General features: G+C 42.1%; 1 protein-coding gene across 2 annotated transcripts in view; it reads left to right on the top strand.

The window, feature by feature from the left end:
• Positions 1-13,767, top strand: part of LOC122793655 (cyclin-L1-like) — a 652,856-nt gene that overhangs the window by 611,570 nt on the left and 27,519 nt on the right. For both annotated transcript variants that reach the window (XM_044061873.1, XM_044061874.1), the window contains one exon: positions 5,772-5,913. In XM_044061873.1, coding sequence (XP_043917808.1) covers positions 5,772-5,913 — 142 coding nt within the window. The remainder of the gene's footprint in view (positions 1-5,771; positions 5,914-13,767) is intronic.

Here is a 13,767-nt window from a genome sequence, read left to right as displayed (position 1 = left end):
TGTCATGCAGGATTTCTTAGGAATTACCACCACCCCCATGGGTGAAACTTCTGCTGTAGTACCCTTCTTGTGGATAGAGAGTAGCAGTACAGTACTGACTTTTGTATCCTCATGTTAAACATAGATGTTAAGGTAGGATTATTGTTACAGTATTAACTTCTACTGTCTGCATTTTTATGTAGAGTCTTGCATCCTCTGTGAGCTGACATGGGATGGAAGTAAAGCATGGGCTGGTCTGTAGGTTGTTACTCCACCTTTATTTCTGTGAGGATGTTTTCTTGTCCCCCCCATAGTATGACACTTTCTGGAGCCAAGCAAGACAGTTGCCTTTGTTGCCCAGGGTTGGTGTTACAGACCAGGGGCAGGGGACTGTTATTTTTTGGCCTCAGAGCATGCTTGGTGGTGACTGGTTAGCCAAAAAAAAAGACAACATGATTTGGGTTTCTCTCCTGCTTTAACCATGTGCCTTATGACATTTTGGGCTAGTTAAGTAGACAAGTGCTGCATTGAGGATGTTTGAATGCTCTGGAAGTCGTACCAGAAAGCAGTCCTGTAATCTCCATGGATATGAAGTTGCACTTCATTAGTGACCCTAGTTGAGTATCTGCCATTTTGAGCAGTGCTGGCATCCCATACACCTCACCTTTAGGTTTTAATTTCCTTGTATGATCTTGGGTCCGGGGTGGGGTGGGGGGGTCATTTTAATAGCAAGTTGTTAAATTAAGGTTTGTCCATATTCTTTATCCTTTGATGTGTTTAGCTTTCCATGCTATCCCTTTTTCCTTGCAAAAGCACACATGCTGGTGACAGAAGACTGATACAAGTCTTTTCTTTCCTTTGTTTGTTTCTGCAGCCCTTGTCTGTTTTGAGTCGTGCTGGTCTCTCACTGTCGTGCTAGATGTAGTCTGTGTAATTTTGCTTATGCATACCTGTGTTTAGTTAGGTATGTGGCAGGAAATCCATGTAAAAAGGAACAGAATCCATTTTAATATAAGTGAATTAACGGACATGTTTGTGGTAGACAAAATTCCATTTTAAGAGAAAAAAATTGATCATGGAGACTGAGAAACATTGATAGTGTTTTATTCCCCAGTAGTGATTCCTTTTCTTGCCACATATTGAGTGAACATCCTGAGGAAAGCCTGAAGATGTACTGCAAATAATTCTTATATAAGTGGAATGTGTGTGTCACTTGGGACTTCCACAGAGTATAGAGCCATTGTGTTGCCAGTTCTAAAAGTTTTGGATTATTTCAGATTTCTCTTTAAATTAAGTCTAATCTGTTTGTTACATTTTCTCATTTCTGAATCTCCACTTTTGTGGTATAAGGTTCCCTCTCTCTTTATTTATACCTCTTGCTAGATAATCGAAGTGAATAGTTCAGCAGTCACAATGTATATTTTCTGAAAACATGTTTTGTAGTTGCAGTAACCTTTGAAACAATGTTTTAGTCGCCTTTATACAAAAATACTGATGTCACTTGTGCTCGTTAATGTTTGTCTAGAAACTGTCAGCCATTCCATTGTACTTTTTGTTATTATCCAGGCTGTCAAAATGGGGAGGGCATCTTCCTATTTATGCTGGATGCAAGGTGACTGTTAGGAAACAGATCAGTTTTCTTTTTTTTAATTTTTTTCTTTACTCACTTCAAGAAAGGAACTCTGCTTTGGTCGAAGTGCATATTTCTTTGGATTAGTCTGCCCACCACTTCAGCATGCCTACATGAGATCCCTGGTTTCGTATTGTCATGGGGGGATATCCTTGTTGGTCTTCTACTGAAGTTTCATAGAGAAATCTGTTTGAAAAGCTAGACTGTCTGCTGCTATAGGTTGCTGCTCCAGAAGTGGTTTTCTCCACCATTTTGAGAACTTGGGTGTCTGAAGTTCATTTATCTGCTGTAGAGCAGGCCTTGCCAGTGTAAAAGATGCAGATGCAATAACCTTCCTCTGGCCTCCTTCACCCAGTCAGACCTCCCTTCAGGACTGGCAGAAACTGACCAAGTACTTGTTTTTCTCTGTAGATTTTGCACGTTAGACCAGACCTGCTGTCCACTTCAGAGATGGAATCCCTTCAGAAGAGGCAGCTCACACACGAGGGCACCACAAACTCCTGAGTCTGAGGAGGATGATCTTTGTGATTTAAAAACTTTTCAGATGTCTTCCCGTCTGGGCTGTGACTGGTGGCACCTTGCTTGGTTTTCTGCTAGAGGATAGATTATGTGAAAAGCTCCTTGCTTTTAACCCGGGGAGTTAGAATGAAGTGATTGCTTACATGATGAGTCTTTATTTTTGCCACCAGTGAGTGTCCATTAAAGGCTGTTATCACTTGGTAAGATGAGTACCTAAGAACACCAATTCTAGGTGATGAAAAATTACCTAATGACTGCAGAGTATTGCAGATCAGGGTTTTGAGGGTGACTGATTTATTTTACTGCTCGGTAGTTACCTGACAAGTGAAGGGGTATCTAGGAAGGACTGGTAAGCACTTCCTGTGAGATGGGAGGAGGTTAAGTCTCCCAAGAACATGGGCACTGAGTTTGTATGTCTTATCTTTTATGCTGAAAGTAGATGGTCATAGTTTCACGGTTTGCAGTAATAACCTTGGGTATCCTTGCTTTGGTAACCTTTGCCTGAATACCAAAGTCTTTATCTTCTGTCTCCTAACCTCACCAGGCCTACCAACAGGATCTAATCCGATGGATGAGGATCTCGTAGAAATTGTGTTATTCTTCACATTCCTACCAGAATGACAAGTACAGGATAATTTCCTGAGAAAAGAAAGAGGGACACTTAAACCCCAGATTCCACTGACTCCCATCTCTGACTGTGACAAGAATGAGTTTGCAAATGTTGACCAAATTTCCACTGGTTTATTTGCTAGTTTAGAGTCTGAAAATATTGCCTCGGTTTCACCCCCTGAGGTTTTTACCTTTGGGAAGATGTGCTGTAAAATGAGGAAATTCTTCAGTTAGGAAGCTCAGGGCAACCTTCGTTCTAAGTGTAAACATCTTACTAATCTTCCAGTACTACAGGTAGTGGACAATGTCATATTGACACTTTCCTGCAACCTGACTCCCAACCACCTGCGCCCAGGAAGCCAGGCTGGTTTACAGGGACTTTGATTCTAATTAGCACTGTTTATAAATATTGTGGCAGATCCTGAGGTGGTGTCTCTGGATCCTAAAGGAGATGAGGGCAATGTATCTAGGAACCCTTTGCCAGATGGGAAAGAAGGTAGGGCCTTTGACAGATTTGGCAAAAAAAGTTTACACTTCTGCCAACCTGGTCATGAGAGCTGCCACCTGTCAGTTCCATATGGTCAAATTCCAAGCAACTCTTCTGAACCAAATGAAGAAGCTGGAGGTTGAAGTATAGGTTTCTTTCTAAAGAATTGCCTGATCTTTGCAACTCTTGTTCCCAGGTTGCTAAGCATTCTTTACATTATGGCTTTGATGGTTTAGAAGCATGAAGCAGGGACGCAGCTTCTAGGTTAGTTATTTGTAGGCATGCTTGGTTAAGGGAGTAGCCCCTCCCAGAGCATGTGAAACCTGAATTCCTGGATGCACTTCTGGACAAGGAGTTTTGTTTGTACCAAAGATTGAAGCTATTTTTAAAAGACTGGAGGACAAGGCTAAGTCTGTGTCGACTGTCAAAGACTTTTTATAGGTTCAGCCACCTAGATTTAGTAGGAATTACCCTACTGAGCCCTGGTCCTTTCCTGCCTCTCAATCCAGACAGTGAGAGAAGGACTAGGAGTGATAGGGAACAAAAATAATCTAAAAGATGACAAGCTAACCAAGGCGACAGGCCTAGTGGGTCCAGCAGGGAGCAGTCATGACTCAACCAGGCACCACCCTTTCCCCCTTATCCCAAATCTTAGCCCTTCCCTCCCTTGTTTCTTTCTGTTCTCCCTTCTCTGCTCCTTCAAAGCTGGGGGAATATTTTTCCTGTTCTTAAAATTAGACAAACATCAGTCAGAACTATTTGGTATTAAATAGAGTAAAGTCAGGGTGCAACTACAACTTGCCTCTCTCCAGAAACCATCAGATGTCCTTCTATTCCTATGTTGCAGTATTCTAGTTGTGGGATTTTCTGCCCTCAGGTGACTCGTACGTCGGCTCCTATACAAAAGCCTCAGATTGGCTGTTGCAGTGTGCGTGGGACGTCACACGTAAGGCCATAAACCAACTACTGAACTACCCCTGGTGCAATTGTACTTAACTGAATTATTTAACTGTGGTCTTTCTCGTTCCTCAATTAAAATTCTTGTGTCAGCCTTTTCTGCCTACCTTCCTATGCAGCCACCTTTTTTCTAACCTCCTTTGGAACAATTTTTAAAGGGCATCATCCACCTCAGGCAACCCAGAATACCTTCCACTCCCTGGTATTTCTCTTTTTATTTGGGGAAGCTTACTTTTTGAACTTGCAGCTGCTTCTTACTTGGAAACATGCCTTTCTGCTGGTTATTACCTCAGCTAGGTGGGTCTCTGAATTGCAAGCCATAATGTGCACAGAGCCCTATTTGATCTTTGCCCTGACAGGGTCACTTTCAGGACCGATCCCTATTTTGTGCCCAAGGTAGTCACTGAATTCTGTCTGAACCAATCTGTACACCTTTCTGCCTTCCTTCCTAATCCTTAAAACAGGAGAGCATATTCTTCATACCGTAGATGTTCGTGGACAGCCCAGATATTACCCTAACAAAACCAAGAATATAAGGAAGACAGCCCAATTTTTATGGTCTTTGCTAGCAACAAAATAGGAAAAACCAGTAAACAAGCAAACCATTTCCAAATTGATTTCTAACTTCACCATGGTGCCTGGCAGCACAAATTAATAAACAAATCCATAAGCATATCAGAACACACTCCACCATGGCTGCAACTGCTGCTACTATAGCTTTTTTTATTGGGAGTTTTGGGGAGGGGGGGGTGTCAGGGGACCCCACCAAAGAAGTCATGGAAGCTGCGACCTGTTCTTCTGTTTACACCTCTACCAAGCACTACCATTTGCCTATCGTCTCCAGGACCCAGGCCAGATTTGCCTCTGGCTTCAGCATAAATTGTTTCCAACCACCCACTACTTTGCTTGGGAACTCCTCCCAGGTTATCACTGCATTAGTTAAACATGATGAACATAGTGCAGTTGTGTGTACTTAATGCAACTGTATATGTTCAAGTATCTTCACTGTTGTTCTTTCCCATCTGTTTCTCCCATTGGTTGGGGTTGACCCCCTTTTCTTCCCCTAATCCTAAGGATCCCACACTTCATTTGTTTTTTAGATTCCCCTGTTCAGGGGCCCATTATGGACAATTCTGAGTGCCTTGTGCTCCTGACCCTTGCAATGTGGAGCTCCATGGATTTCTGGAGGGCAAGAAAGACCTGAAAACATAATGCCTGCTGACGACCCTTATGCCCAGATGTCCTTGTGTCTGTGAAGGGGTGTCTTCTAAGCCTGGAGGAGGAGGAGGAAGGAGATGTCTCTGGAATTCGGGCTGGCCATGGGCTACAGCAAGGATATCCCAGGCTGTTATTACTGCAGTAATGAAGACGCACTAATATTTATATTTTATCTACATTTATGATAAGTACACACAACTGTATTTTCTATGTTGTGCACAAAATAATGAGAGTGTTGAAGCACTGGAATCCAAGATTCAAAGTGATTATCATGAAGTGAGGGAAAGTTTAGTATAGTTCTCCCACAGAGTAAAACATGTAAACTGGTGTATTATGATCTGAAGGGAATTTTCTTACATCTTCATTATACAGGCTGATTTGGCATACTTGGAAAAGAAAGTTGAAGAAAGGAAGATGGCGTTAGAGGAAGCTAAAGCAAAAGCTAAAGGTCTTTTACCTGATGGAACACCGGCACTTGAGAATACAGCTGGTTTTTCACCGTCTTCCAAAAATGGTAAGAATTGAAAATTTGGTTATTGGTCCATTGTAATTTTAGCATTTATAAAATTGGTTCCTAATTTTTATCCACCTTATTTGTACTTTGAAAGGTTCAGTTTCAGAAATGCAGTGTAGGTGAGCTGCACCGTACCTTGCAGGTCATTAATGCCGCAGCTGGAGAATCTGCAGTTACACTGACAGCAATGTTTTTGTGTAGCTTTTAGCATTACTTAATAAAAACCTTTTCATACAATTGTTTAACTGTAGTCCATTCTTGAAACCCACAATCTGTTAGTGTTTTGTTGGCATTCAGGCAAGTGTCACGGCTTATTCTGCTTAAGGTACTGTGATGTGTTTTCACATGTAATATTCCTAACTTATGTAGTGTGTGCCTTAACAGATTTGTAGTGTTTATTAAGGTAATGGTGTCACCATAAGGAGAGTGTAGGGATACATCCTAGGCATGTGTATATTTTCTCATCCTGATGTCACCGTAGATAGAGTTCAGTGAAGGTGTTGGTGCTGTCAGTGTAACAGGTAGTGTTTTATGTAGAATTTAAGTCTCTCAAAGTTGGAATAGTAATTCTTGGTGGGGAAAGGATCCTGGCAGTGTAGGCACCACATACTGCAGTCCAGAAGATAGGTAAGAAGATATCACTAAAATACTAAGATATGTGATTTTCAAAGGGTTCACTGAAGTTCTTTAGCATGCTTGAACCTTGCTGTGTGACTCAAAGGGATGGAACCTTGACTACAGCCTATGTGATTGTGGTTCAGTTTTCAACCCCAGCATTAAGGAGCCAAGTATGGAGGGGGATGAATGAGGTAGGGCCCACTCACTTCTCCTTGGATGATGGGAAGGATTACAAACACTTTGAGACACACTGGGCAATGCAGTTTTCCCTGGTGGAGATCCTGGGGAGACATCTGTGTATGCTTGGAGAAAGGGGCTGGACTGCTCAGAGGGAATGTCCCTTGAATTGAAGAGAGCGCCTCCACAGCCAGACCATTGCATTTCCTTTCCACTGGCAGGAGCTCGGCCTTATAGCAACATAAATGTTTAAATCACTCCTGATTGCTATTTGAATGATATTCTTTCCTACTAGACCTTTGCCCTGATGATGGGGAATGACTAGGTTGATCAACAGACAATGGTGGCAGTGAAAGCAGAAAATAAATTTAATTCTTCAGTATGGTCAGGGAAGAAAAAAATATGCACCAGTTGCTAAGCAGCTTGAGAGTTTAAGGTGCAAAATATATAACAGTGCATCACTGCATTTTCTGTGGGTGTGTTAACTATTTCATATGGGCTTTCCTATGGGAGGGGACTCGTATTTTAAGTAGCATATCTGAATTTTTATCAAGTTTTCTTTGAAAAGGGTTATTCTTTTGAATAAAAGTCTATTTTTGTTACAAGTGAAACGTTTTATCACTTTAATTGTTGAGTGAAAGAGAGCACAAAAACCTTACTGTGTTTTCAAGTAATCTTGGGTGACATCTGTATGACTTACGGTGTTAAACAGCATTTGAGGTCTTTTGTGGCTATTTAAATATTTTAACTAATTCCAGGTTCAAACTCTGCTTCTTTAGCCTTGAAAGGCTACAACAGCAGAACTCGGGTATTTCCCAACACTGCAGTGTTTCATTACTGAGATATTGGGAATGAATTTGTAGTGTTATTAAAATATTTAAATTTTAGGTAACTACTACCACAAAACATCACCATGGATATGCTAGGGATTGTCATGGTAGTACCCACTTCTAGTGATGCCTTTCACACTTAATTCTCACAGGCAGATTTTAATGTGCAGTCTGCTGAAAAAAATTATATTTAGCAAACAAAGATTAAAGATGTTTACTCCTACAAACACATGCACACACCTTTCAGATTTGATAGAGTTCACGAAAGATGTACATTTTTCATGGAAGTGCTTCCCCGAAGCTTTGCAGTATTACTGGTGTTGAACTAGTTATGTTCCTCACTGGAGGAAAACTGTATGTGGGCCTGTGTTCTCATAATGCAACTAAGGAGACTTCTATCCTTTGTGACTTGAGTGGCATGTGAGATGCCATCCCCCTCCTGTTGCATTACTAGCATTGTGTTGGATTTACTATTACAAGGGAATAACATGAGAACATTTAACGTGGTGTAAATTTAGAGTTGTTGCTGTATTAGGACACAGGAAAATGCTCCGGACCAGTTAAAAAGCCAAACAAACTCCACCAGAAAATAAGTCACTGTTGCCAACAACATACATCTTTGAGCACTTTCTTCCTGTAACATCCATAGGACCTCTCCAGAATATGCTGTTACACATATCACCCGATTTTAAATCCTTTAAAAAAAAAAAAAAAAATCATGTGACCAGCAAAAATAAATATAAAAATGTTAAAACAGTTCTAGCAAAAAAGTATGCCTGTAGATTCTTTCGGCTTTTCCCGGTTAGGGGTCGCCACAGTGGATCACCTGTCCACTCATGATTGGCAGTGGAGTTTTACAGTGTCAAGTTGCCAGCCCGGCACCCAGCCTTCCATAGAAGGCACACACATGCACGCATTCATGCCTAGGGCCAGTTTAGTGTGTCCAATCCACCTACCGCATGTCTTTGGGAGGAAACCCACATGACCACAGGGAGGACATGCAGACTCCATACAGAAGGCACCCCAGCTAAGGATCGAATCGGAGAACCTCTTACTGTGAGGCGACAACGCTAACCGCTGCACCACCGTGGCCGCCCAAAAAATAATGAAAATAATGTCGCTCTCATCTCTAACCAGTTTTTATAGTTACCTGTCTTGTAGTCACAGGGTTCGTGGTCTAGAACGCTAAAACTGAACATTTGTTTGCCCTGATGATTTGTATTACATGTCTCAGTACCTCTGTATAAAGCATTGTTTGTATCACTTGACTTGATCGCATGTAGATGTTCTTTGATCTTGCACTTAATTACTTGTGAATCAACAATCACGACATTTGCAATGGGCAGTATAGACAAATCTTCTAAAATTAAAATTGGACAAAACTAAGTATTAAGCAGTGTCTTTCTATTCCTATGTTGCAGTATTCATTGCATGAGGGATTTCCTGCCGTGTACGATCCCGACCAGTATACAAAAGCCTTTTACCACTGCTAGGTACGTAGGACATTGCACATAGGCCCAAGGCAGACATTGGCCATAAAAGTGACGTCCGCATATACTGTCGTCAGAACTTCTCCAGCACCAGTCCAAACGCCATCTTTGAATGCCGATCTGTTTGCCAAGTTGTTGGTAGCTGTACAAGCCTGTTCAGATAAAGTGCCCTGTTGGGTTTTTTTTCCTTTACTTTTGCTACTGCTTTTCTGTCTGAGATTGCATGTCATCCGGGAATGGCAAGTGCCCCATTGTACAAGACAAATTTCACATAAAGGTAACCAAGACTAGTGTCTGTTTTGTGTAGACCCTAACCACGACTATAGGTATATATCAGGCGTTTGTTCCCAAAACTTTGCATAGCAGCCTTAATTGTCTCAATATTTTCCTTGAGAATCACAGACTTAAGAGGTTAGCTCGCAGCATTGTGGAAGTTACATCAGGCCCTTCCGCTGATCCTGCGAAGAAGGCCAGAGAAGCTTAGGCCTGAATCTTCACCTGCACTTCCCATTCTGGATGTCTGTCTCGAGGCCAGTGAAGGCCCGGAGGCCCATTTGGAATTTGGTTCAGATTCCTCGGCTGGTACCAGAGCGGAAGCCATCAGGGATCCAGCCACTGTTCCAGATGTCCATTTTGGACGAGCAAGGGGAACCTAGGCCGATTTATATCGGAAGCGAGCAGGGGGAACCTAGGCCGATTTATATCGGAAGGTCCTTAAGGTGTTCCTCAGGTCTTGGTTCGGGAGGAAGTACCAATGACTGTTTTAGAATGCAGGCCTACATAGGGTCCTTCCACCTTGTATAAGGCTGCCGTGCCCCTTAAAAAGAAACAAAAAAAAATATCTTCCAGCTCCTCAGGAACCTCCACCTGACTGGGCAGGCCTACACACAGGATTATTTAATGCCTTTATGGCTTTGAAGCCTCCCCCCCCAGAAAAGGTTTAAGGAGCAAGTACCATCTGAGGATGAGTCATTGGCATATTCTGTCCAAATTTTGTTCCCCCTAGAGTATGCATCACCTGAGGAGGAGTCCAATGGAATTGAGTCTTCTGGTGAAGATGTCACCTTTAGGGAAGACTATTGCTGGTATGAGGGAGTTTTTGAAGTGGGACTGCTCACAGGTAACTGATGTGTAGAGGAGATGCTACAATTTACTCCAAATGGATTCACCTTGTCCCTTTGCTGTGCCACCAGTTCTGCCAACTTTTGTGGATGTCTTTCACTTCTGCTTCTAAAGAGTCCAGACTCTCAACCTCCTGCCCCCAAATGGCCAGATAGGTTCTGTAAAGTTCTAGAGGACTGCAAATCTCTTTATAAATGCCCTGCTGCAGACCCACTGGTTGTTTCTGTAGCTACTGATAAACCCATCCAGACTTTTGCCTTCCATTTCCCTTCTCCCTCCAGACAGAGAGTAAAACCATGGAAAGGCTGTGGAAAAAAATGTACACTTCAGCTACTTTTGCATTTAGGACAATCAGCTAGCTATGAAACCCATATGAATAAGTATGCCTTGGCCCTTTTTTTCTCAGGCCACTCAGATTCTCTGACCTTCCAGATTCAGATGTAAAGTCTCAGCCTTCCTATGTTTTGGAGGCATCTTCTCAAGTGGTATGCCACTCCATTAGATGCAGTTATGATGCTGCTGAAGCATCTGCCAGGGCTGCTGCCTCTGGCTCTGTATTAAGGAGATACTCTTGGTTAAGGCTGCAACCTCTTCCTGAAGACTTAAAGGCCAAGCTAATAGATGCACCATTAGATAATAATGCCTTGTTTGGAACTGCAGCTGCTACCTTGTTCAAGTTCCCAAATTCCAAAAGAGCTACTCAGTTAAGACTGCTTTTGTCAGGAAACTGTCTCAAACTCCTCCTTCCAGAGGTAAAAGGGGTGTCAGGAGATGTGGTCCATTTAAACCTTCTTAGCCATCTTCTCAAAAGCAGTCTTTTCTAAACAAGCCAGGTAGTCTGTGACTACCTGGCTGCCTCTGGTCAATTTCCCCTCTCTCAGTGCCTTACTGTCTTCCTTTTAGTCTGGGAACACATCACTAACTGGCCTTCTAAGAATTGGTCCTTTCCTGCCTCTTCCAGCCCTTCTCTGTCCAAACCCAAAACCAGCAGATCACCCAGGCTCCAGTCCCAAGGTACTTACAGGCCTAAGCAGTGGGGGTGTTTCCACTTCCAAAGCTGGAAGTAGTAAGACACCCCCCTATGGTAAACTGTCACAATGACTTAACTTTAAACCTTCCAAGCCCTACTCAACTGACTGTTCCTTTAGGGGGAAAGATCGCCCTGCATGCAAAAAATTGGGAACTCATTACCAAGACAAATGGGTGTTAAATTGTTTCCCAAGGATACAGATTCCACTTCCACTCCTTACCAACCCCAAACGGTTGGCCAGACCTACCCCCAAATCAGTGGGCAGAGGCTCAAAGACAAGTTCTCTCTCTTTTAAGCATCAGGGCTGTTCAGCCTGTCCAAGAAGAAGAATGGCAGCAAGGTTTCTACTCAAGACTTTTCCTGGTACCCAGAAAAGACCATTCCTGGCGTCCTAATTTAGACCTGTCTATCCTAAAGACTTTTTTGGAAATCCGAAAATTCAGAATGCTAACTCTATCAGCTGCTTCCCATGCTAGGCAAAAATGCCTGGTTGGCAACACTGGATTTAAAGGAAGCCTACCTGCACATCCCAATAAGGGAATCTTGCAGAAGATACCTACGCTTCAGAGCAGGCTACATGCACTGTCAGTTCTCTGCACTGCCCTTTGGCTTATCTGCTGCGCCCAGAGTATTCGCAAAGTGCCTAGCTCCAGTCTTTGCATTTTGCAGACAAAGAAATATTCAAATATACCCATACCTAGACGATTGTCTAATTCAGGCAGAAAGCCAGGACATTTTATTAAATCATCTGGCATTTGTGAAGAATTTACTAACTTCTTTGGGGTACACCATAAACGAAAAGAAATCACATCTAGTACCCTGTTAACAAATTGTATTCCTGGGAGCAAGCTTGAATACAACTTCCCAGATGGCCTACCTCACGCCAGAGAAACCAGTTCATTTGACAGCCTACTTCAAACTACTGGCCACAAAGACCCAGCTATCTGCAAGGAAAATACTGCAAGCCCTGGGGTTCATGGCCTCTTGTATTCTACTAATTCCATGTGCAAGACTGCATATGAGGAAACTACAATGGTGTCTAAACAGCCTATGGTGTCAACTTTCTCAGGTCCTGGAATCAATGATTCCTATCATACCTTGTCTAAAGATAAGAGTTCCTTTGGTGGACATAGGCCTGCCACGAAAACAAGGGACTGCCATTCACTCTATCCCCTGCTGCCCAAACCCTAACAACAGAGTCATCAGACTATGCATGGGGGGCTCACTTGGCAGGGCAGTGCATTCAGGGCAAATGGAACCCAAATCAAATGCACCTGCATATCAATCAAAAAGAAATGTTAGCTGTACAGAATGCTCTGATAGCCGTCAAGGACCACATTCTTCCAAGACAATTATTGGTAAAGACAGACACCACAGTTGTGTGGTACATAAACAGGCAGGGGGGAACCCACTCATACCCTCTCTGCAGACTAGCCATGGCTCTGTGGAACTTATAAAAAATTGTTACTATAAAAAAATTGTTGTAAAAATAGCACAACTATTGTTTTTATGTTTGTTTTTCATACTACTTAGTTTTAAGTTGTTTGTACACTTCATTGATTTTGCTACTCTGTGCCAACATTAATTTGTTGTGCACATATATCTTTTATATTTCAATACACTTTTACATTTTTATATTTATAGTGTATTTTATATTTGCATGAAATTGTATAAAATGTCATGTGTTGACATACATTAGGTTGGTACTTTTTATTTGCTGTTAGTTTATCATGAATGGCCCTTTCATCATAGTTGTGCTATTTTTACAACAATTTTTTATAGTAACAATTTTTTATATTTTTTATACAATTAATTATTAAATACATGTTTTTAGAATAGCTTTGATTATGTGTTGGATTTGTTGATTTTAGAACAACACATTGTGTCATGTTTGTACGACTGCTTAGTACACAGTGACCGTGTTCTCACTTTTAATGGTTTTTAATGATTAATTGTAATTTTAAATTGTATCAATTAAGTGTGGTCCTATCACTTGTAGGACTGGGTTTTTGTAATTATGATTATAGAGTTATTTAAACAGCAGTTGGAAGGGATTGTTTGTCTGAAGAAGTCCCACTACTTAGTGGGACGAAAAGTGCTTTACATGTGTTGTTTCTACGTTAAATAAACAGTTCCTTGCTTTCATACTTCAAGAACTGCGTTTACATTTGTCGCATCTGTGTGTTTGAGAACTTGAGTGCAATTCTCAGCACCTTTCTCTGACAATACTGATCGCACCAGACTGGCCACGCCAACACTGGGTACCCCCTCTTGCTCGAACCATGGCACCTGCCTCAGACCCCTGCCCTGCTGTCCCAGCAGGAGGGCCAGATTCTGCACCCTCAGTTTCAAACCCTGAACCATGCAGCCTGGCCAATTACCTGATCTCTCCGTTACCATCACTCAGTAAGCAAGTGATAGATGTCATTCTGGAGGCAAGGAGGCCTTGTACTAGAAAATCCTATGCTGAAAAATGGAAAAGATTCTGTTCCTGGAGCCAAACTCAGGGGATGGACACTACAGTGCCCAATTTACCTCATATTCTTCAATACTTAACTGAGATGCTTCACAGGAGCCTTTCCTTTTC

Source organism: Protopterus annectens, chromosome 2.part0, assembly GCF_019279795.1.
Source record: "Protopterus annectens isolate FY-2018-M chromosome 2.part0, PAN1.0, whole genome shotgun sequence".
Classification (NCBI taxonomy): domain Eukaryota; kingdom Metazoa; phylum Chordata; order Ceratodontiformes; family Protopteridae; genus Protopterus; species Protopterus annectens.
The sequence above is the reverse complement of the archived record's forward strand: the minus strand, read 5'-3'. Positions and strand labels throughout refer to the sequence as shown.